The 25,440-nt window shown below is 42.6% G+C and overlaps 1 protein-coding gene across 10 annotated transcripts in view; it reads right to left on the reverse strand.

Moving 5' to 3' along the window:
* The window catches only part of LOC136148301 (transducin-like enhancer protein 1), a 92,255-nt gene that overhangs the window by 48,622 nt on the left and 18,193 nt on the right, over positions 1–25,440 (reverse strand). For 5 of the 10 annotated variants that reach the window (XM_065907809.1, XM_065907811.1, XM_065907804.1 and 2 more), the window contains exons 5-6: positions 14,061–14,123; positions 12,420–12,494 (exon numbers count right to left, since the gene is read on the reverse strand). In XM_065907809.1, the coding sequence (XP_065763881.1) occupies positions 12,420–12,494; positions 14,061–14,123 (138 nt within the window). Of the gene's footprint in view, positions 1–12,389; positions 12,495–14,060; positions 14,124–25,440 lie in introns of all 10 variants that reach the window. The other 5 variants (XM_065907808.1, XM_065907806.1, XM_065907805.1 and 2 more) reach the window with 1 other exon arrangement.

Below are 25,440 nucleotides of genomic sequence, written 5' to 3' on the forward strand. Positions count from 1 at the left end.
GCATAACTCTCTCACAAAATGAAAGGAATACTTAAGTAGACAGCAAGAGGATGAATCACAGCTACTGAAGATGCTGCAGACCCAGAAAACATGAGCCTGCTGCCTCAGGTTCTACTTCTTTATCCTGCCACGCAGAGCTCCTAGATCATGATTCCAGCTTCCTTATCTGGCCTCAGCTTAGAACACACCAGACGGAGAGAGGGCGGGCGGGAAGCACGGCTCCCATTTCACAGATGAAAGAGTGGTTTGCCCTGGGTTCTCAGCCAGAATGATGATTGAAAACCTTTCATTCCCTTCAACAGCCTCTCTCCTGTGACCCCAGCAGCCCAGGGATGTTCACAAGGAGTCAGGGACAGACCCAGGGTTCCCAAGTGGTGGGAGGAAGCAGGAAAGCTCTTTCTCCACTGACAACTTCACGTTTCTCCCTTCCCAGGCAAGGAGAGACCCCCGAGGACACGCGGCACTGCACACCCAGGGACGATCCACTTCGCTGTCAGATGTTCACTGGGAAATAAAACGGTCTCCACAATGCAGCCTCGGCAGCAGTGGCAGACGGGAATCTGTTCTGAGATTTACAACTCACAAGTGCCATCTCTCCAATCTCCACCCCCCAACACCCTACACATGAGAAACGAAAACATCTTTCACTCTAGCTCTCTTCCAAGGAAGCTGATAAGGAAGAATCAAGCTGAAACGGAGATAGTCCCGGCTTCTCTCAAAAGATGCTTAATAAATAAGAAGTGTTGTCTGTAAGATAAAATATTCATTGAAATGAACAGAGGGCCCACATCCAGGAGATTAAAACAGCTGACTCCAAAACAGCAGCTGACCTGTCCCATCCATGTGTTCCTGAAAGAACATGTTTGTTTGTTTGTTTTCTCCCCACAGTTTACCTGAGACAGCCTAATACCTATCACCTTCACTAAAAGGAAAAAACATGAACGCTACTCAAAAATACATGTCAGAACAAAAGACACTGCTATACAGCCAGCAACACCTCAAAAAACCCAGTGGCTCTGCCAATTAAGGGAATTTACACGCCTCCATAGACCCAAACCTGCCCAAATCATCGGGGAAACTAAAATGTTTCTCAACATGACAGCAAGGTTGGGAAAACTCAACCTTCTACCCATTCATCAGCTTGCACTAATTAGTAAACTTTTTTTTTTATGTTATTGGCTATAGATTTATAACCACAGAACACACAAGCAAAACAGATTACAAAGCTATCAGAAAAGGCATTTTTGATGGACAGTGGTGGTTTGAGGCAATATGTATCAATCTAAACAGGTGGTTCTCAAACAAAGCAATTTTGATACCCTTTTCCCCCACCCCAGGGACATTTGGCAACATCTAGAGATATTTATGGTTGTCACAGCTGGGAGGGAGAGAGGAGGAGGAGTGCTACTGGCGTCCAATAGGTAGAGGCCAGGGATGCTGCTCAACACCGCACAATGCACAGAACAGCCCTCATCATAGAGAATTCACAAGCCTAAAATGTCAGTAATGCTGAAACTGAGAAATTCTGGTCTAAGTCTAAGCTAGAATGCTGTACCATTATGTTCGAATCCATGTTCTTATATGCCAAAGGATTTGCCAAATTGTTTAAAACCCAAAAGTACTTTTCAGTATTCAGTTCTTCCCTGTCCTTTCTCCATCAAGTACCTTGTCACAACCCCCCAAAATGAGCAGCTGCTTACGCTGACTCCAGTTAACAATTCAAAACAAACAGCAACTTCACATTTTACAAAACAATTTGGGGAAAGAGCGACACTGGGAACTTTTACGGACTGCTCTGGTGCCGCAGAGATGATTAGGGAAAGGTTTAGTTTGGGGCATGAGGAGATAAATGCACCCATTCTTACCCAAACAGTTTGAATAGGCTGGGAAAGAGATGAGGAAAACAAACACCAAACCCTGAGTTAATGATACTGAAAACCCACAAGGAATAAAACAACCTCATCCATGTCAAACAACAGCCATGCATTTAGAATTTTAATTCACATTTTACCTAGTGCAGCCCGGGTCAATTATGTTGCTATAATGAAATTGACTTTGCTGTTTACATTCAGAGCTTTAGTAATAGTGAGGTGGTTTTTACATTTTTGTTTCTAAAACAGGTATAGCACAGGATTTATCACCACAGAGCTGCCTATACAAGTAGAAAGGAAACCAGAATAAAAATGAAGACTAACGTCCCCCCTCACCCCCACTAGATGTTAATAAGTTCCTCATTACCAACCACTGAATCAATTTGAATTTCTGAAATTTAACCCACTTTACAACCTTTGGGAAAACTATGTCACACAGACCACAAACTGAACCCAACCAGAACTAAAACCATGCTCCAAAATAGCATCTCCAATGCTAAAAGTGTGACAGTAAGTGGCATTTATAGCACTTGGTATTTAAACACTTTTAAAAGGGTGGTGGGGGGCGGGGAGTGAAAAGAAGCATTTGTTGACAGTTTTTTATAAATCACTCTTCCTTGATTTTTTTTGCTATTACTCTGTTCTTTAAAATGCTCAGTTCTTATCTCGGGAGAGTGCAGAAAAAGAAAATTAGTATGCTACAATAAACAAGCGGGCGAGGTGGGGAAGAGCTGTGTGGCAGCAGAGACATCAAGGACACTACTCTGGGAGTGATCTGAAAACCTCCCATTATGTGGATGGCCTCTCGTGTGAAGAGGGGCAGGGGTGATGAACAGGCAGGAACTGCTTGCTGGGGCCAAGAATTCACAAGCCACTTGAAGACAATAAAAAGTAAGTAAATAAATAAATCCACTCAAAGGCCCCATTTTGATGCAGGAAGACACAGAAGCAAAACTGATGACCTACAGTTAGGCAGGCACCCAGATGAAGGCCTAAGACTCTGAAAAGGATCTAAACTCACCTTTTCTGTTTCTCAGCTAATCTGCACAGGCCAACCTGTTCTGCATCATCACCCTGACTTATTCATTCTACCTGCCCTGGGTGCCTGTTTCCATCATGACTTAAAGACCTAAAACTAGAGTGAGTTTTTAAAAGCCACGTTTACTTAAGTAGATCCACTTCTAAAACCACATAAGGTTTCAATAAAAAGATGCTCACCATCACCAGCCATGAGAGAAATATAAATCAAAACCACAAATGAGACAGCATGTCACACCCACTTAGGAGGACTAGGATCAAACAATGGACAATAACAAGTGTTGGAGAAGAAGCAAGAGAAACTGAATTCTCACCCACTGCTAGCAGGGAATGTAAAATGGTACAGCCAATGGGCTGTTTAAAAAGTTAGATGGAATTACCGTATGACCCAGAGATTCCATTCCTAGATATAAACACCAGATAAAAGAAAGCATGTCCACAGAAAAATTTTTATACAAATGGTTCAGTTCAGTCGCTCAGTCGTGTCTGACTCTTTGCGACCCCATGGACTACAGCACGCCAGGCCTCCCTGTCCATCACCAACTCCCGGAATTTACTCAGACTCATGTCCATTGAGTCAGTGATGCCATCCATCTCATCTTCATACAAATGTTTACAGCAGCATTATTTATAATAGCCAAAATGTAGAAACAATTAAATGACCAGCAAGTGACTGAACGGATAAACAAATGCAGTATATTGATGTAACAGAATATTGTTCATCAGAACAGACTGAAATAAATACCTTCTACAACATGTAAAAACCTTGAAAACATTATGCCAAGTGAAATAAGCCAGACACAAGGGCCATATATTATGTGATTCCATTTATAGGAAATATTCAGAACAGACAAATCCATAAGAGACAGAAAGATCAGGCGTTGCCAGGGAGTTGAAGGGATGGAGTAGGGGGTCTTGACTGTTAATTATTTTGGGTTTATTTTGGGAGTGATGAAAATGTTCAAGAATTACATATTAGTAATAGTTATACAAGCTTGTAAATATATTAAAAACACTGAGCACTGTGCTTTTAAAAGGGTGAGTGAGGGACTTCCCTGGCGATCCAGTGGTTAAGACTCTGCCTTCCAATGCAGGGGGGTGCAGGTTCAAACCTTAGTTGGGGAGCTAAAAGTTCATATGTGTCACAGCCAGAAACCAAAAAAACATAAAATAGAATCAATACCGTGAAAAATTCAGTAGAGATTTAAAAAATGGTCCACATTTTAAAAAACTCTTTGAAAAAAAAAGCGGGGTGAATGATACAGTACATAAATCACCCATCAATTAAAAAAACCGCATAGATCTAATAATTAAAATGAGATGTTCTACTTTCTATTTGGAAGACTTTTCTTCTTCCTCTGAGAAGAGGGAAAATATAATGCATTCTAATAAATCCAAATAAAAATCATATGAAAATATATGGGGACATGAACAAGTAAACAATGCTTCAGCAAGCTTCCTAATAATTAAAAGCACACTGCCTATTCAGAAGAACTGAGACACTGAAGCCAAGCCCTGCATTTGTTAGAGATACCTACCTGTACCCTCAGTAAAAAAAAAAAAAGAAAAAGAAAAAAGTCAGATGCAGAGAAGACTTCTCGGCTGTATTGCTTCATCCCTTTGGAAAATTAATAAAAGGGCTGAACTATTGGAATTTAAGTGCCAGGTAAGTCACTAAATAGAAGCTGGTAGAGCTGGAAGATCCATGTTTGTTGTGTCTTACTTACTTCCTGTGGTAGCAAGCTATGCATTATTCTCCTAGGGTGAATTTGTTTTATAAAGAAAGTTACAGCTGGGTTATTGATGGGCTTTCCAGGGATTAACTGCATACTCATAAGAATAAGAGGCTAACCTCATCCTCTTAAACTTCACACACTACAATCCTATAGATGGCTGACAGCTACAGCCAGAGGAGAAAAATAATCCAACATTTCTGCTAATCCTTAAACCAATCATCTCATGCAACAATAGGGAGTCCTTTAGGTCTACAACTCAATCTCTTCAGGACAGAAAGGCTCCTTCTACAGTCACATCAGGAGTTTGTGTTCACAACCGTCACCTACACAAACACACACAGTCAGATACCACAAACCACTCTAGGCTTATTTCATACTAAGTTGTTTTAAAGTATAGAGAATTATAAATTTGCCTATGAAATAAGAATACACACACCTGACCAAAACCGAAGCCCCAGACCAGAGCCCCACAGACCTTGACAGAAGTTATATTTGGGGAAAGTAAGTTAGATCACATCCAAATAAATGAGAAAGGATAAACAAGGCTGCTTATATTAACTCCAAATTTCCCCAAGTTCCTGATGTTCATATACTGATATGGAAAATTGTTTACACTTTCTTATATCCAACGATCAGCATGGAAGCAGCTATCAGAAATCTGGCCTTTTGTGGTAGGGGAATTGGTCATCTGGGCATCTCTTCTAATTCTGCCCTCCTTCTAATTCTGTCTCAAGGATCCCTGCCACTTCGCAGTGCCAACAAAAGAACTGATCCCTTCCCCCTTTATGCTGAGTAAGGAAGCCAAAAGTGCCTGATCCTCACATTTTTGCTTCTCAAACTTCTCTCCATCTGTTCCCCAAAGTGAACTTCCCTCGGTTCTGAGTTTTAAGCTTGTTCACCAAAAATTAAATGGCAGTGCTTCTGCACTGCCGTGTCCTTATTAAAACTCACTCACACACAATTTAATTGCAGCAAGAAGAGCATCTGGTTGGGTCTAATCTCAAACACCAACATCCACATAACCACCAGAAAAGACAAAAGAGGAGGTGACCCACTGCCTGGAGTAATCACCCCTTGAAGAAGCTTGGTCAACTGGACCCAGAGATCTGCTACAGGCACCGAGAGAAAGCAGGCAGGAAAAACTGCAGTTCAGGGGAGTCAGTTCACCTACATGTCAGGAAAAGGCTACCAGTCAGTCTTACCCTCTACAAAAGCCACACAAGGTAAATGGCATCGTCCACCTGACGATGGATGCTCATGGAGGTTAACTGGCTGCACGAGATCACAAAGCATAGCAGTGCCCGAGGGTCCCAATCAAGTCCAGTCTTATCCGAGGCCCAGGTAACAGGGGTACCAACACACAGGCGCCATGTTATCCAAGGTTCAGTTCAGTTCAGTTCAGTCACTCAGTCGTGTCCGACTCGTTGCGACCCCATGAACCACACCATGTCAGGCCTCCCTGTCCATCACCAACTGCCAAAGTCTACCCAAACCCATCTCCATTGAGTGGGTGATGCCATCCAACCATCTCATCCTGTCGTCCCCTTCTCCTCCCACCTTCAATCTTTGCCAGCATCAAGGTCTTTTCAAATGAGTCAGCTCTTTGCATCAGGTGGCCAAAGTATTGCAGTTTCAGCTTCAGCATCAGTCCTTCCAATGAACACCCAGGACTGATCTCCTTTAGGATGACTGGTTGGATCTCCTTGCAGTCCAAGGGACTCTCAAGAGTCTTCTCCAACACCACAGTTCAAAAGCATCAATTCTTTGGCACTCAGCTTTCTTTATAGTCCAACTCTCACATCCATACACGACCACTGCAAAAAACCATAGCTTTGACTAGACGGACCTTTGTTGGCAAAGTAATGTCTCTGCTTTTTAATATGCTATCTAGGTTGGTCATAACTTTCCTCCCAAGGAGTAAGCGTCTTTTAATTTCATGGCTGCAATCAGCATGTGCAGTGATCTTGGAGCCCCCCAAAATAAAATCTGACATTGTTTCCACTGTTTCCCCATCTACCTGCCATGAAGTGATGGGACCAGATGCCATGATCTTAGTTTTCTGAATGTTGAGCTTTAAACCAAGTTTTCCACTCTCCTCTTTCACTTTCATCAAGAAGCTCTTTAGTTCCTCTTCACTTTCTGCCATCAGGGTGGTGTCATCTGCATATCTGAGGTTATTGATATTTCTCCCAGCAATCTTGATTCCAGCTTGTGCTTCCTCCAGCCCAGCATTTCTCATGATGTACTCTGCATTTAAGTTAAATAAGCAGGGTGACAATATACAGCCTTGACATACTCCTTTTCATACTTGGAACCAGTCTGTTGTTCCATGTCCAGTTCTAATTGTTGCTTCCTGACCTGCATATAGGTTTCTCAAGAAGCAGGTCAGGTGGTCTGGTATTCTCATCTCTTTCAGAATTTTCCACAGTTTATTGTGATCCACACAGTCAAAGGCTTTGGCATAGTCAATAAAGCAGAAATAGATGTTTTTATGGAACTCGCTTGCTTTTTCAATGATCCAGCAGATGTTGGCAATTTGATCTCTGGTTCCTCTGCCTTTTCTAAAACCAGCTCGAACATCTGGAAGTTCACAGTTCATGTACTGTTGAAGCCTGGCTTGGAGAATTTTGAGCATTCCTTTACTAACTTGTGAGATGAGTGCAATTGTGCGGTAGTTTGAGCATTTTGGGGGATTGCCTTTCTTTGGGATTGGAATGAAAACTGACCTTGTCCAGTCCTGTGGCCACTGCTGAATTTTCCAAATTTGCTGGCATACTGAGTATAGCACTTTCACAGCATCATCTTTCAGGATTTGAAATAGCTCAACTGGAATTCCATCACCTCCACTAGCTTTGTTCACAGTGATGCTTCCTGAGGCCCACTTGACTTCACATTCCAGGATGTCTGGCTCTAGGTGAGAGTGAGTGATCACACCATCATGATTATCTGGGTCATGACGATCTTTTTGGTACAGTTCTTCTGTGTATTCTTGCCACCTCTTCTTAATATCTTCTGCTTCTGTTTGGTCCATATCGTTTCTGTACTTTATTGAGCCCATCTTTGCATGAAATATTCCCTTGGTGTCAGAGATCTCTGGTCTTTCCCATTCTATTGTTTTCCTCTATTTCTTTGCGTTGATCGCTGAGGAAGGCTTTCTTATCTCTCCTTGCTATTCTTTGGAATTCTGCATTCAAATGAAGAGTTTTTTAATAAGTATTTATTAAATGGAGAGTTTAATAAGTATTTTTCCTTTTCTCCTTTGCTTTTTGCTTCTCTTCTTTTCACAGCTATTTGTAAGGCCTCCTCAGACAGCCATTTTGCTTTTTTGCATTTCTTTTTCTTGGGGATGGTCTTGATTTCCATCTCCTGTACAATATCACAAACTTCCATCCATAGTTCAACAGGCATTCTGTCTATCCCTTAAATCTATTTCTCACTTCCACTGTAGAGTCATAACGGATTTGATTTAGGTCCTACCTGAATGGTCTAGTGGTTTTCCTGACTTTTTTCAATTTAAGCCTGAATTTGGCAATAAGGAGTTCATGATCTGAGCCATAGTCAGCTCCTGGTCTTGTTTTTGCTGACTGTATAGAGCTTCTCCATCTTTGGCTGCAGAGAATATAATCAATCTGATTTTGGTGTTGACCATCTGGTGATGTCCATGTGTAGAGTCTTCTCTTGTGTTGTTCGAAGAGGGTGTTTGCTATGACCAGTGCGTTCTCTTGGCAGAACTCTATTAGCCTTTGCCCTGCTTCATTCTATACTCCAAGGCCAAATTTGCCTGTTTCTCCAGGTGTTTCTGGACTTCCTACTTTTGCACTCTAGTCCCCTGTAATGAAAAGGTTATCTTCTCGGGGTGTTAGTTCTAGAACATGATGTAAGTGGTCTTAGAAATATGAGCACAGATGAAACACTGAGAAGTCAGGCAGCAGGTATTTGGTTAGAAATAGTAAAACCATGCAATTGTTTTCTTTAAAAAAGAAATTGCACTCTGCTAATTATTTTTTCACTTTTTAATCAAAAAGCAACCATGCTTCTTCAGGGAGTGGGAAGACTTGGCTGACAGTAAGCACAAGGGGACTTCCTATGATGGTGGGGACAATCTGTACCCTGAGAGAGTGGGGCCCAAAGAGTATGTGCCTGTACCAGTGGTCAGGTCTGTACACTGTACATTTCACATGTGAATTACACATCAATTTTTAAAAATCCATGTGTGTACAGGTATGTACATAGCCATATCTATATTTGTATGACATATTAATTTTATATGATATAAAACCAATTATATGTGATGTAATAAATCCAGTTAAAAGACAACACTAATTATTTGGAATCCTAGTCTCAGTTTAGAATCAGTTACTTAGTGTTAGAGCAGGTAGAAGAGAGTTCTAAGTTCCCAACTACCTAAATACTACAATGGGGAGTAATGAACTTAAGAGTCCTTTGGTCAATTTTCTTTTCCTTCAGGTAGTCATCAGCTATTCCACAAATAAAATGTTACATTAAGTCAAAAAACTATTTCATTTTGAGCATTTTTAATAGCATTCCAAATTTGAAAAAAATATTTGAGGAATGCTGATTAAATTGTGTTGTTTATCCCAGTGTTTGGGAAAAAAAAAAAAAATCAAGGTTCAAGTAATTTCCCTTCCCACAATGAACTTGCTTTCTCAAGTACAAGTGAGCTTGTGTCAAACTGAATAAACCCTGTGCCTATTAAGATCTCTGCATTATTACTTTTTATTGTTACAAGAACATATGTTTAATAGCAAGAGAGCTTAAAAAAAATTCAAAATGTAGGGTTACAGTTATTATTCTGCTGATTATCAAATCTACCTTCAAAGCTATTTTTAAAGAGTATAACCAAAACATCTCAAATATCTAAGAAGCTTATCTTTCTTAAATACCAGTAATCTATGTAAGTTGAAGGCAGGTGCTGCAGTGGAAAAGATTTATAATTCAGTATTTCCCATCAGACATGAGAAGTAAGTGTCCTGTGTCAGTGCAAAATGGGTACCATTAATTCACTCCACAAAAATGGAAAAAAGTAGAACCTCTCTCTTCCCACTAAAAGAGTATCCACAGTCCCAGGACACAGCTAACCTCACCTAGAAGCCTGGTGTCCTTAGGAAGATATAACTTCTTCCAGGTTTGCTAAAGAGAAATATCTTTAGCCCTGTCAAGCAAGCAGTAAGCTCCTTGATTGTACCTTAAAGGGGATGAGAATGTTTCGGTTCATCTGCATTTTAAAGGGTACTCTTTCATGATCTTTCACACTTGTAATAGATGTCTAAACCGTTAAATTACTATTTCTTTTCTTAGCCTGAAAGTCGATGCAGACGAAGAGCATGGCCTCTCCCATTGTTCTCTCCCCTAAGTCGGCCCCTGAACAATACTGACAGCTGCTATCAAACCAGGCTGCGTTTACTCTGCGCGCAGCTGCTGTAGGAACAGACAGCCTCCCAGAGCCTCCTCCCCTCTGGGGAGACAGGTCGACACACTGCATGTTCAATGAAGGGGTGCAAAGGTCCACTGAATTGTCAACCCAATTTTATGCTACTTCGATTTTCCAGGACGCGCACAGTTCCTTTCAAGCAAAAATCAAGCATATGCCAGAGCATGAAACTTATGGTGCAGGATAATTATTGATCACTACAAACTTTAAAAGAGCCTGCCGACATAAATTAATATACTGATCCAAACATTACAATTATAAAAGCCACACATGCCAATATGCTGAAAACTCATAATTGGCGTCAAGTCTTGTGCTGGGCCCAATTCACTGATTTGGGTTATTGTTGCTAGCTATCAGAGCTAATCTGCCTTTATAATCTCAACAACATGTTTCCTGGACTAAAGCCACTCATAAAATTAGCGATTCATCTGCCCTTGCAAAACAACCTGTTATTTTTATTTTCTGATTCAACTTGAAATGAGTATTACCTATAAACATCTGGTTAACACAATTTCCTCCTTTCTAATGGGTAGGATTGGGCAGTGGCTTTGAGGGCATAAAGAGTACAAAGTTTTACCATCAAGAAATGATATGTAAAAATTTAGAGCCTACCAGAAAACAAACATGTTCCACAAAGTTGAACTGGGTACTTGAGAACTGCTTTGCATATGTTTTCCTTTAATCAAAACAGGCTTTTCCATCCTCATTCATTTGGGTTAAAAAAATTCTGCGCTCGAGCTACAAGTACAATTTGCTATTAGTCTTTGCTAATCAAACACAGTACATGCAAAAGTACCAGTGAATATTTGATTTGATCTCCGAAATAAAGCAATTCATTACACAAGAAAAGGGTACAGAAGGCAGCAGACAAATGCAGATGTAATTGTGTTTTTTGTTGAATGTGATTAGAGAGCCCACTAAGCAACAGTCAAAAATGTGATACTAAGGGGGAGAGATGCAGAGCCCGGATCTGGGGGGAAGGGGAGGAGGGAGAATTGTTTATGCAGAGCTAAGCTGTCAAGTGTAATAAAGCAGCTTGAATAAAATTTAAGCTGAAAATCCACTGAAGCTCCCCATTTCAGGGAGGAAAAAGCTATTAAAAGGAAATGAAGGTCACCCTCCCAGTTTATTTCACCTAATTGACTGCCAATAGCTTACCACAGGCAACCCGACTGCAGATCTGCAATTGAGAAACTGATGAAAGGAGAGTTTTCAAGCTGAGGCTCATTCTTTAATCCTCCTTGGCTCTTATGTTTTTCTCCATCTCCAGTTGGGATGTAATTTTAAACCCTGATGGATTAACTGGTTCCATTGTCTGTGGCCGTCACTGCACTATGGCACTCTTAATCCCTACAGCAGCATGTCTAATTATCATTACAAAGTGTCTGAGGGAACTATAAAGACCAGCAGGGCATCTTCTCACAAGCAATTAACATAAATTGATAAATGAGTGATTTGAATCCGCTCAAGGCACTCACGTATGAATAAAATCAGAAAGGATGGTCCCTTGTTTCAGCTACTTCTTTCGCTTAGGCTGGAAGGGCAGAAAAAACATGAGAACCGCCCTGGCTCCTGCAGTTGGGGGGAAGGAAGGGGGCGTGGCCGGGGGTGGGGAATGAACTCATGCAGGAGATGGACCCCACGGTTCACCAGGCTCATTAATGCAGAGCAAATGACTTGTGATTGACAACCAGTTGCCAGCAAGGAGCACTGACTGAACTCAACCCAGAAGAGCAGAAACCTCCTGAAAGGCTAGAGGGCACCAGGGCAGACAATTATCACTTCTTCAACGGCAAGAGGGCTTTCTTTTCATCCGGGTGCCACTTAAAACTTCATGAAAGAGCCACAAGAAAAGCAAAACAGTTACACATAGGTTCTAATACCCTGGGAAAGCAAAAGGCAAAAGAAGCAAAAGATAACAAAATGAAATAATTCCAAGTGATGTCTTGACCCCAATTGGGATCTAAAGTTGTATGACAGAAGTAAGGAAAGTAGGTATTTAAAACCTTCACCTAAAGCTTTAACCTGAGGGAGCAGGATGAACTGTATTTATTTTCCCGTTGAAAAGAAGATTTATTTTGTTCCCATCCTAAAAAAGGTTGCTATTACCTCCCTATCGCCAAGTGTTCTTCCCTTATACCCCTCAGCGTACCTGAAACCACTTCCCCATACCTGAAACTGCCTCCCCCTCTCCCACTGATCAAAAAGGTTAAGGTTAACTTCATATTATATACAGATTAGATATAGATTAAGCCAACAAATTTAGAAGAAATGAAAGCTGGTTATACACACTGTAGGAGGTAGACCTGGGAGGCCACGTACCCCGATGATGGCATTCAGCTCTGCCATGGTCACCTGCTTGGCACGCTCGACAGCCTGGGCCACCTGCTGTTGATGCTTTGAAAACAAGAAGAAAAGGTATTAGTGAGGCAGCCAAGAACTTCACTGTACCTTCCAACAACAGGACAAATGCTGCATTAGGTGCAGACTGAGGTGTAAAATGAGTTTAAATGCGAACGTGCTGGAGCACACATCATTTCACAGAACACAGCCAGCCAGGGAAAGGAAAACAGGGGTGCTGCCCATCTTTCTAAGCAGCACCTGTCAACTTCTGATGGGAATTTGGGGTTCAGCATGGTAGAAAGTCAGAAAAAGACATAAAAAATGGTCATGTGAAACCTTAGAAATCAACCATTTGGGATCTGGAAGATCATCCTGATTCTCAGAAAGGGTATGCTATGGTAAATTTGAGCAGGAGAAATTTACAATCATTTAAAACACCCCTTTGAATACTTAAATTTTAAACATTAAACCTGCAATCTCTTCTCCAGTCAACAAGTCTCAACCCACCAGTTGGTTCTGGACTCTGGGAATTCCTTTCCTCCTTTAGTCCTTAGATGTTTCACCCGCCAGAGGAGGAAGGAAAGACACAGACAGACAGACACACATACACATGCTCGCTCGCTCTCTCTCTCTGAGATCACAGGCTGGAAATAGCCTGCATACCTACCAGGTACACTCACAAATAAAAACAAAGTTGCACATCTCTTTGGGAGAAAGGGGACTATATATAGCAGAAAACCCAATTACTAAAGGTTTCAAAAGGCCAACAGATCTAAACTGTAACATCACGTAAATGCCATGCTGGCAAAGGCTGCCATAGTAAGAACAGAGATGGTGCTACCCAGCATGGAGCAGCAGACGCCAACAAGGACAGACACGCAGCATTCCAGCTCCAAGGCCCACAAGCTTTTCACTCTGTCTCAAGATATACGCACCCTGTACACACTTAAAACACCGCTTTACATTTATTAGCTTGTATCCAAAAGTAAACTTTAAGGCAAAACTAAAACTGGTTTTGAGTCAATTTCATAGGTTTACTCACACAGAGAGCCTTCCCCTCTCAAAATATTAAGGTTAAACTCCTATCTATGACTTTGCAACTTAATAAAATGGCTCCTATGTGGATATAACTCTGTAAGCCAAGGTAACATGAACATGTAACATGAATGCTCTTAACCTTAAGAGTATTGGCATCCACTCCCTCCACAGACAGCATTAAGTCAATCTGCCTTGAGGTACAAGGACAAATGAAATACCTGCTCCCATGATCAAGTCAAGCCTGATGGAATCATTTTTAGAAAGCAGTAAAAGAAACAGCAAAAGCACACATTAATCATCAGAAGCTATCAAGCTTATACCACTCCTCTAAGAAAAGCTTTATGCTTGGCAGTCATTTTGCAGCTTTCCATAGAAAAGAATTAATTTAAGGTTGAGCTATCGTCACTTCCACAGTGTGCCCTTACATCTATGAGCTGGAATAGCAGGGGGTTTACACACTTCAGCTGTAACAGATGTTCTTCACACTTGTTCCTCGTGATAAAATTAACATCTTAAAACTAGCTAATTTGCAAACAGAGAAGCAACATAATTGCACTTTAACAGCTGAACAGCTTTACTTACTTCCTGAGACAGAAACGGGATGACTTGTGCACAAATTGTATTCAATCTCTTGGCGATTTCAGTCTATAAAGACAAAGCCATATAAATGGTTAGCGTATTTCATAATCGGTTCGGAAAGATAAAACCTCATACCCAACAGTGGAGTCCTCTACTGCCTCACTGAGGGCATAAAATTGCTTTTCCAGGCTATGTGAGCAATGTTTATCTTGAGATAAACAGTAGATATTAATCCCACTTGCAAAGAAAGACATAATCGCACGTTTTATTGGTCACTTAAATAAGAGATAATGGGTAGTTTAATTGAGTCAGAAAATCTATGCAGTTTGAGGCTATATAATCATTTAACCTGGTGATTCCAAACCCTTCTGTACACTTATTCAATTATGGCATACCAGAGCACTTTTATGAAGCAAGTTCATTCAAACAAAGTCAGAACCCTGGAGAGTGGAAGCACTGCCAAAGCAGACTAGCTCTCAAGATAAGGTCCAGAGTGAGAGAGTGGAAGACCTCCTTCCACTTGTTTTGACTCCTGCACAACTGAAATTGAACTTTAATGTTAGTAAGCCTTCACCAAGTTTCAAAATTGCAAACAAGCCTAGAAAACACTGCTGAAGCAGATTCAAATCCAGACCGTCAAGTCGAGGGGTTCTGGATATCTGTAAAGTTTTACCACAATTCAGCATCAAATGCCAGGAGCAAAGTGACAGGGCCCACAGTTCCAATGAGTTTAAGAAAATGGGTCCTGAGTGTCTGAGGCACAGGCTATTCTAGAGCAAGGAGGAAAAGTCCCTGCTCAGCTCCAAAGGCACAGGAATCCCTCTGCACGAGGGACAAATTGGCAAAGGAGGGAATACAGTGTGCTCTGCTCCCAGACTAGGAAGGATCCCCCTGCCCACCCCTCCTCCCAAACCCTGCAGCAATGCAACGGAACCTGCTTTCCTCTAACTCTGAAGAACAGTTCTGTTGGGGGGAGCGGGGGGGAGAAAGACATCTGAAGAGTCCCAAGTTGACCTTATGTATGTATTTCATCATTTCTGTCAATGCTTATTGATGCCACCTCCATTACTGAACTAGGCAATGAAAAGGACTATGGGGAGGAAAAAAAAATAAGCAGAGCACAGCCCATGCCCTTGAGAAAGAGAGAATGGAATAACTGAGATAAAGTAGAAACCTCAGGAACTGTATAATCAAGTACATAAAAAAGAGCTGCCTTTTGTCCTCTGAGATGATTCCAGTTAACTGAGCAACAAGCCTTTCCTTTTATGGGATTGGATTTACGCCAATCCAACTCAATTCTCCCTGACCACCACTGAGACAGGGTTACAGACCGTGCCTTGGAAGAAATGTACTGGAAAGGGAAATCACTGGTATAGAGAACAATCCCATGACCTTGCTTGAACAAGTGGAGCTAACAGATACGTACATGCAAAAAGGGCACAGCTGTAGCAGGTGCAATCACAAAACTGGGTCAGCCCCACCTAGCTCGTTTGATCACAGCCACCCACTCAAGCGAACACAAGGTCATGGCTCTCCTGGAAAGCATGGGCCAGCTACACTTGCCTTTGCAACAAGGTTCTACCCTGTATGTCTGGGCAGACATAAAGGGGCAGAGATGCCCTTTGTGGGGTCGAGGTCCTCGCTCTCCACTTTCCACCTGCCATACATTCCAAGAGCATTCTGTTTTTACCCAGCCTCCAAAATTCTCTTCATGTTTTCCAATGTTAAAAATCACATCTGCTCACTCTGAGTACATATACGCAGATGTATGCTATACAGAAATACACAAGAACTAAGTCTGCCATCCAGAGACAACCACAGTAACCCTGTGGTGATCCTGGGAAGCAACCCCCAGGCTCTCAATATCTGTGTGTGCACAAGCCCAGAGTGCAGAGAGACACCTTGATATCAATGGGTCCCATGAGGTACACTGCTCTTCTGTAATTTGTTCCTTCCACTCAAACGTGTCACGGACACCCTTCCACTCCATAAAAACAGATATGAGTAAGAGCATCATCAGTATATCCCACCACACAAGCAGTCAGGTGTCTGAACACTCCCAACATCGGGGGATATTTATTTTTCACCTAATTTTCCACAATTACACGCTCTACGTCAAATAACCCTTTCCCTAGATCTCTAAAAGGAATCTCTAGAAGTGAAATTGCTAGGTCAAAGTGTCTGCATATTTTAAACTGTAATGCATGCTGATAAACTGCCTAGCAGAGAAGCTTACTGATTTATATTATCAGTCTATGATGGTGCTTGCTCCCCCACCCAGTGTCAATACTGCGTTTCACTGACCTTTTTAAAATCTTTATCCATCTAATAGATTAAAAAATGATCTCATTTTTATTTGCATTACTCTGATTCTTCCTGAAGTTAAACATCTTTTCATATATTGATTGGCCCACTTTATTTTTCTTTTGGTAATTATTCACCCTTGTCTTTTTGTAGTAGTTCCTTCCATAAGATAAATACTGACTTTTCCACAGTTTTTCCACCTTGTCACCTGTCTTTCAACCTTGCTTAGTATGGGTATTTTGCTGTGCATAACTACGTTTTTACATGGTCAGACTAAAGAATAGCCTTCCTATGTTCCTGGCCTTTGGGTCAGGATGAGAACACTCCCAAATTAAAGAAGCCATTCTTAATTTTCCTCTAGTGCTGCTATGGCTGTACTTTCTACATTTAATTACTTGACCTACATGGAATTTATTTTAGTTTAAGAAGGAAAGATGATCTCCTCTTTAATTAATAATTATATATGTTATTACAAAGAGTGGCTTTAAGGTAGAAGTGAACTTCACTGTCAGGGGACAGTTAAGACCTGGTCTGAATGAAATGAACTCATAAACCTTTAATATTAATCCTTTAATATTAAGAGGAAAATAAAAGAAGTACGGATTAAAAGCACAGACCACATAAATTGGGTTAGAGCAGCTAAGACTGCAACAGGAGGACGAGTGTTAAAGATCAAAGCTCAAACTGATGCAGAAACATCAAAAGCCATACCATTTGTCCTGGGAATTCTAAATAAATGGTTTGGAAAAGAAACAGAAACGAGAACAACAGAGAAGGATCTTGTCCCAGCTGTCTCCTTCCTCTGCCAGGTATCTGATCCCTAATCTTAAAACCATCCTCTGACAAGTGAGCTTGACCTTGAGCCAGGAAATCTAGATTCCAATCTCACCTCTGGTTTACCTTGAAATTCTCCCAGCCAGCTGTAGAGTCCCTGCTCCTGGCAGCGTGAGGACGCATCTGATCTCCCTGACAGTGCTCTGGGAGGTCTAACACATCACCACCACTGCCGCCCTTCAAATAGTCTGCATGACAACTGACAGCGACTCTCCAGCATCATCTCTTGCTTCAACATAAGGATATTCTGACAAGAACTTAGCACAAATTAACGAGCAGTAGTGTTCTCTACCTGCGCTTCTATTCCTGACCACAGAGTTTACAAGCAGGTTAAACTGGATAGTTGACCCTGCTTAAGCAGGTGTTGAGAAAGTCCCATAACCTTTTCAGACTGCCTTCTTTCTACATCTTCCAAAGACCGGACAACTCCGAAGGAAAAAAGAAAAAAAAAAAAACCTACCGGCTAACTGTGTTTTTCACCTAGAAATCATTTTCCTGACCAAAACTGAAGCTGTATTTGGTACCTTCCAACAGACATGTTGTTTATAAGTAAACCTACCCTGTGTCTGTATTTCTGACACCATGTAAGGCAACAACACTAAGTCAGCATTCAAGAGCCAGCCCCAAACCAGATTTGCATGGAAACATTGCACCCGAAAGCTTACCCAGCTTGGTAAAGGCCCCGGCATCAGGCCTTGCCTCAGGGACGGCAAGCACCCACCGAAGCAGCAGGAGTCCGTCTGGCCAGAACCAGCTTTTTTTAAAAAGTGCATCATGTCTTATTTTATTTTTGGCTACACTGAGTCTTCCTTGCTGTGTGCATGCTTCAGTAGCTGCAACCCATGGCTTAGTTGCCCTGCAGCAGGTAGGATCTTCCCAGAGCAGGGATCGAACCTGTGTCTCCTGCATCGGCAAGCAGATTCCTAACCACTGGACCACCAGGAAGTCCCCAGAACCAGCTTTTATTCTCATCAGTGCCAACCCCTTTCTCACTGATCTGCGTACGGTAATAAGAGTCAGCCCTCATAAGCCAAGAACTTGGGTTTGCATCTCAGCAAAGTAGTCCTAGGTGTCCTGAGTGAAGTCCCTTCAACGGCTGCGCGCCAGGTCTCTTATCACCCATCTCCTTCAGTGATTTATCAGAGTCACATAAGCTAATATGTAAACTACAGCTGCACTATTATAACGCGCTATGCTCGCGGCCCAATCCTTTAAGGATGACCTCAAATCCAAACAGAAGCTGTCTGTCCCCTGTAACCCCAACAAACAAACTCTAGGCCCTTCAAGATCCTCCAGAGCAATTTAACTTTATCTAGCAAACTAAGACTAAATGTTGAAAATCACATCTGACATGAAGCTTCTGGACAGTTTCCTACAGCTTCTGGCATCAAGGCCGGCATCATGCATCTCAACCTAACAGGAAAGCAGGAGAAGACTCCTAATACAGCTCCTCGCTGAACCCTCCCCACCGAAACTGACCACAGGATATCCTTTCCACATTTGGGACTTTCAAAGGAATGCCTTACAGAACCAAAACAGAATCCCCATACATCCTAAACTCAATGACCAACACGGAACTACATAAACCATTCCTAACCAGTGTTAGGAAAAGGCTCTGCTTCCAGTAAGAAATCACATCTCAGTACAAGAGTCAGGCTGCTGATGTTGCTTAGTTGCTCTGTTGTGTCTGACTCTTTGCAACCCCCATGGACTGTAGCCTGCCAGGCTCCTTTCTATCCATGGCATTTTCCAGGAGGAAAGTATACTGGAGAAAGTATTCTTCAGCGGATCTCCCTGACCCAGGCATCGAACCTGCATCTCCTGCATTGCAGGTGAAGTCTTTACCATTGAGCCATCTGGGAAGCCGGCAAGATTCAGATACACGTATATTTTAACAGAGTTAAAGAGGTCAAATACCTCAAAGGCCAGCAATGAACCGAGCTCTTAAACTGAAGATATGATCTTCTGGGCATCTGAACTTACGTTTTTGGACCTCGTGATTCCTAAAAGCTCAGCTCTCCACCTCTTCACACTCCTTCCACCTCATCTAATTACCAGACTGAAGAGCCAGCCCGCTTTCCAAGGCTGCCCACTTCTCCACTACACACCGAGTAATATATAATGAGGGTTGTTGCAGGCTCAAAGCTGGGCGGGGACTGCTTAAGAGTAAATTGCCCATGGGTCTCACAGCAATCCAGTGGCACCCTGCCCAAAGTCAGCTTAGGGAGGCGAAACTCCACCACCATTAAATTGCAAATTGATGGATCATAAAAAATGCCGCTTATGCTGAGGGCTGGCAAACTGATCTTTTGGTTTCCTCGAACTAAGCGGGAGGCCAAGAGAAAAACACAGTGGAGAGCTGGTCATAAGTATCTGGCGAAAGATAAACGGGCCAGAACATGAAAACAAAGAACACAAAAGGAAATAAATAGATAATCTCTAAATCCCTCTGACGAGAAGGTTCAGAGTCTGTGAAATGACAGCCTCCAATCCAGAAAAAATGTTCAGCCTCACCGGCAACCACCTAAAATGCAAATGTAGTTCTAAGTAAGGTGGGTCATTCTGCACCAGTTATGTTAGCTTATTTTTTAAAAAATTAATGAAATCCAAAGCTGATGAGTCTTCTGGGAAACTGGAGCAATCACACATTACTGATGACAAGAGTAAATTGGTACAGTCATCTTGGAAAGCAACTGGGCAATGCGTTTCAAGAGCATGAAATTATTCAAACCTTTTGGTAAGGCTTCCCACAGCTAAGAATTTATCCTAAGGAAATAGTTCAAATGAAAAGCATTCCATGCATGAAGCTGCTCACTGCAGCATAAGTTTCAAAGCAAAAGAGAAAAAGTCAGGTAAAGATATAACAGTAGTTGGACACATGACAACCATCTGCAGAGTTTTTTAAAACTTAACATTTGCTCTCCTGATAAATCAGCTGTCTGGTACTAGGAGAATGGTTAAATGCACGACATCAACCCAAAGGCACGGCAGGTAACCATTTTAGTCATATTTATAATAGTGATGCTTCAATAGCCAACATACTTACTAAATGAACCAGGAGTAGGACAAAGCTGTGGTATTCATGTGTTTGTGTTTTGTTGTTTTTTAAACAACATATGCACGTGGCGAAGCACTGTAATTTGATACCCCAAATAAAACCAGTGATTATCCTGCAATGGCAGCATTATCAACGCCTTACTTCCGCCAAGAGTGACCTTGCAGATGTCGCCTGCCCTTGATTTACCGTTTGACTGTATTATTCAATGGAGAAGGGTGGTCAGGCCCCCCACTCCTGTGACGGACCCTGGCACTTTGCCCTAAGGATGCTGACAAACCCGACAACCCTTGGGTGCCCAGCCCTCTCATCATCCTATCGTACATGGAGAAGCAAATGCCTACATGAAACGATTTGCCCAGGATCACGAAGACAAGCAGCCACATTCACTGCCTAGATCTTTCTCCAGGGAAGTGGAAGTGGGAAACTGGAGCATACTCTAGACCAGAAACAAAGCTTAAACACTCAGCTTTGTATCCAAAGCAATAGAGCCCACACAGGACCACAGCAGCACAAGGCCATGTCACTGCTGAACCAACGACCGGACCACAACACGTGGCCCCCGGATGTCAATGACAGGGTCACTGGACTCCTGCTGCCTTGGGCAGAAGTACAGTGCAAGGCAAAGGAGGTATTTCACAAGGAGCCTCAGTCCTAAACTGCAAACTTTAAATAAACAACAGCCGCCAAATAGCACACCTCTGCCTTGCCTTTCAGAGGCAAAGAGAACTAGTGCCTCAGCACTGACTTCAGACAGCCTGGCCCACTAATGAAGCAGAACCCACGAAAACAAAGCCACAAATACACCTCCCATTCCCTGAACACGGTCTCTGACGTACCTTAAGATAATTCAAGATGTTTGCCTAATACTGCATACCCAAAATCATCCATGCAAAACTCTGCAAATAATCTTCCAATACTCTGCCCACCCCTTTAGGAGGGGAAAAGGCTTCTTGGGCTAGAGAGCGCCTTCAGAACAATGGCGACGCACCAGACTAGCACCTTGCTTCACCAGCACACTCATGAAAAGGGAATTTTATCAGAAATTCTAATGCATCAGAGTAGCTTTTCTGTTTAAAATATAATGACGGAGATAAATGACTAGCCACGATTTGGGGGAAATCCAAATGAAAAGGACCTGAGATCTCTTTAAGTTGAGGATATACTAATGAGGTTATCATGTTTAAGAGTGCCCCAAGTTCACTTGAAGGGTTTGATAAAAGAGACAGCTGGACCCACTCTCAGAATTTCTGAGCCAGAAGGTCTGGGGCCCCAGCATCTGCCTTTCTAACAAGGCCCCAGGTGCTCTGCAGATTTCTGGACGAGGGACCACACTTTGAGAACCTTGGAAGTTGAATAATCATGACAGAGGCAGCATCTACTGCTTAACACACCTGAGCTCCAATTACACACAGGCTCTAAATGTCAGTTAGTGTAGGTGCCCTTGGAGATTGGACCGGAAAGGTTAAATAACTCACCCAGGGTCAGAATTAAGCAGGAAGGGAGGTCAGATCTGTCTCTCTCCAAAGCCTTGCCACAGAGAGAGATGATCGCCTTTCTCCACGCCTTTTTAGAAAATCAGACCAAGGCAAGAACACAAACCGAGGCTGGAGGAAGCCATTCGCCTACTGTGGGAAACCTCAAACTATATTCATTTAAATGAGTCCACCCGTGGCAATGTAATCTCGCCCCTTCTTCAACCCGATAATTAAAGCAAAACAAAGAGGACCAGATGACAGAACCCCTTCAGTGGCTCAATTAATCAGAATACAAAGTCGCCAATTACAGGCAGATCATAACTTTCATGTTCCGCCGCCCCCTCATTTGGCAGCCTCTACGAGCACATTCTAGAACCCAGCCTTTCCAACAGGGCGCCGCCTCTCTCCTTCCTCTGCTCACCTTTCACACTCACAGTTTCTCTCAGAGCAAGGAGGGGTTAAAATAACGGGAAAGAAAACCTGCTGAAGGCTGCCTGGGCGGAGATAGCAACACTAATTGCTCCCATTCTCTGGCTCCTTGTGAGGCAGATCGCAGGGGCCTGCCTCATCGGAGAAAGCTCTCGGATCTTCTTCGCAGCAGCTCTCAGCAGAGCAACTCAAGTGCCCTTAATTGTTTATGTTCTTAATGCAGAGCCTCTTGAATGCATTCATTTTTAATAGCAGGCTTGAGTGTGGGGCCCATCAAAGAAGGACAAAGCAACTCTATTCATTGGTCCTCCTTCCTGCAATGACAGTTTTCTGATTTATTTGCAAATGACAAGCTTGGCAGGCCCCACTTGAGGGCGGCCCTCTTTTTTTTTTTTTTTTTTTTAAGAATTCAGTTGCATTTTCCAAGATGAAGTTGAGTCTGCAACGCTGTGTATTTGTGTAAATTCTTCCCCCTTCAGTTCCTTCTAATTAATGACTTAAATGTTTTGACCCAACTGTTGCCAAGCAGAGCATTTGGGCTTTAATTTGTCATTTTGGTAAAGATGCATCCTTGACAAAAGCATCGCAGCTGTTTCAGTGCCTAAACAGCACATTTCCATTATTCAGAAACCCTTGTTGTGGAGTTCAGAAAGTGCTGCTCACAGGAAACCGTTCTGACTTGTTCCATGATGGAAAAAGACAGCATTCGGTGGTGTCAGAGGAAAATGCACTCTGTTGTGCCACAAGAAGGGTTTCAAGACAAACTCCACGGGGTGAACCACAGAACACTACCATGAATTTTAATCACCTATTGTTCTGGGAATGGAAAGAGAGCAAGCCTACACCTTTCACCCTCTTCACAGGTCTTAAGTCGTTTAGGGAGCTCATGAGAAATGCGATAGTATCATACAATAGCAGCAAGATCAGTGGGAGGAAGAACCGGCTACATCATATATGGCATGAAGGCTAAAATTACAATTACGAAAATAAAATATGCCTACGTAAAGACAGAGACTGCACAAGAATATGCAAAAGCCAAGTAGCCTCTGAAAACCGGGTTTGTGAGAATGGTCTTGATTCAAAACTTGTAAAGTTACTTTCTTTGTAATAACACTTAAACCCTTTCTTTTTCATCAGAGCAACCTTTTAGGCCCGTTTCCCTGTGGCTCAGTGGTAAAGAATCTGCCTGCCCATTTAGGAGACGAGGGTTCTATCCCCAGGTTGGAAAGATCCCTTGGTGAAGGACAGGGTCCCAGTATTCTTGCCTGAGGAAATGCTATGGACAGCAGAGCCTGGCAGGCTACAGTCCATGGGTTCACAAAGAGTTGGACATGACTTAGCGACTAAACAACAACAAACCCGTTTCCGGATGGTACTGGCTTCCAAGAGTCTGCACTGTGTCCCTGCCCCTCCATCATGATAAAGCAAACATCCAGGGCACACAACTATAAAGCACAATTTATCATCAGCTTTAGTTTTTCTCATCATCCCCCCTCCCCACACCCCACATCTTATCTGGAGGTCACTGGATAGGTATGAATGTTTCCCTAAAAGGTTGGAATCCTCAGCCAATCTCGATGGTGGGAAAGGAATCTCCTGCCTGAAGGGACCCTAATTTTATAAGCATGCTGCAGCTGGATGACCCATACACATGAAGGACGGCTGCCACTCTTGTTCCGGAACAACTTCCTGGGAAAAGCAGCTACTTTGATGACCTACATCAAAGGAGGTCTACGCCATCAAAGCCATGTGACATGCAGGAGAATGGCCCCAAGTTAGAGAGACACGTGTGTGTGTATGCACTGGTAAGGCCATCCTTGAGTTTCAGACTCAACTCTCAGGTGGAAAGCCCCATCTCTGGGCCTGACTCCTCACAGGTTGAACTGCTGGAGAGGTGGTCCTTTGGGAAGGAAGACAAGGTTCCTGGCATTCCCAGTTGAAACCTAGGGGTCTCTTTTCCGTCAACATCATGTGCCAAGAAACTCCAGCATGCAAGTTACCCCCTATAGTGGCCAGAGGATGAATCTGAAGGCAGGGGGCTCTACTGCAGACTGGGGTTGGGCTTCTGCCTCAGGATGGTCCTCTCCTGAACCCAGAAGTGCCAGAAAAGCATCAAAGTTGGAGGCAAAAAAAAAAAATGTGCACAGTGACATCAAAAGTCAAGGAAAAAATTCCTTTCTCAAAAGCACCTTAGATCATAGTTAAAATGAAATCTGGGGACTTTCCTGGTGGTCCAGTAGTTAAGAATCCACCTGCCAATGCAAGGAACACAGGTTTGAGCCCTGATCTGGAAAGACTCCACGTGCTGTGGGACAACCAAGTCCACGCAGCGCAATTAAGGAGGCCGTGCTGTGAGCCCGTGAGCCGCAAGAGAAGCCGGCGCACTGCGCCCAGAGGGCGGCCCCCGCTCCCCACAACTAAAGGTAGCCCACTCAAAGCAACGAAGATCTAATGCAGCCAGAGTAAAGTATTAATTTACAAAAAATGAAATCTGATAGGCTGGTGAAAATCGTGTTCAAAGCATCACCTTTTGGAAGAACTTTTTTAAGTATTTATAAGGTGGTAAGTACAAGGATCCTAGATGACAGACTTCATTAGTACACTCAAGAACCACAGGCTATTAACTTGGCTATGCAGGTGGATGCAAAAAGAAACAGCATTTTAAACACAAATTAAGGGACTTCCATGGTGGCCCAGTGGTTCAGACTCCCAATGTAGGAGGCCTGGGTCAATCCCTGGTTGAGGAACTAGATCCCATATGCCACAACTAAGACCCAGCACACATAAATAAACGCAAATTAATTCTTAAACAAAGCACCTGATCATCACATCGCATCACAATACGATCCACAGAGAAATCTAAGCAGTAAGAGAAAAATAATCATCACTTCTCCAACATAACAATCAAGCTACTTTCAGTGGGTAAATAGTGTGCTGTCTGAAGATAATTTAGTCAGGGCTACATGGATTGACCACAAATATATATATAATTTAAAGTATTTAAAGAAAAGACCCCTTATGCCCAGTCATATCACCTTGTAACTTTAAAATGACACATCAGTGTTATAATGTGTTGCCTAACATTTACCAGGGAAGAATTAAAGAAGGGATGAAAGAATACTGAGAGAATACTGGATAATCCAAGAGAGAACAATTTATAAACCAGGGGCCACCAGAAGTTACCACTCCTATCATTCACCAGTTATTTTACAAGTGGACAAATCAATTTTTGTGCTCGTGTGTTTTTAGAAAGCATCCTAGATATTCTTCCATTAATTATGTG

Source organism: Muntiacus reevesi, chromosome 17, assembly GCF_963930625.1.
Source record: "Muntiacus reevesi chromosome 17, mMunRee1.1, whole genome shotgun sequence".
Lineage (NCBI taxonomy): Eukaryota > Metazoa > Chordata > Mammalia > Artiodactyla > Cervidae > Muntiacus > Muntiacus reevesi.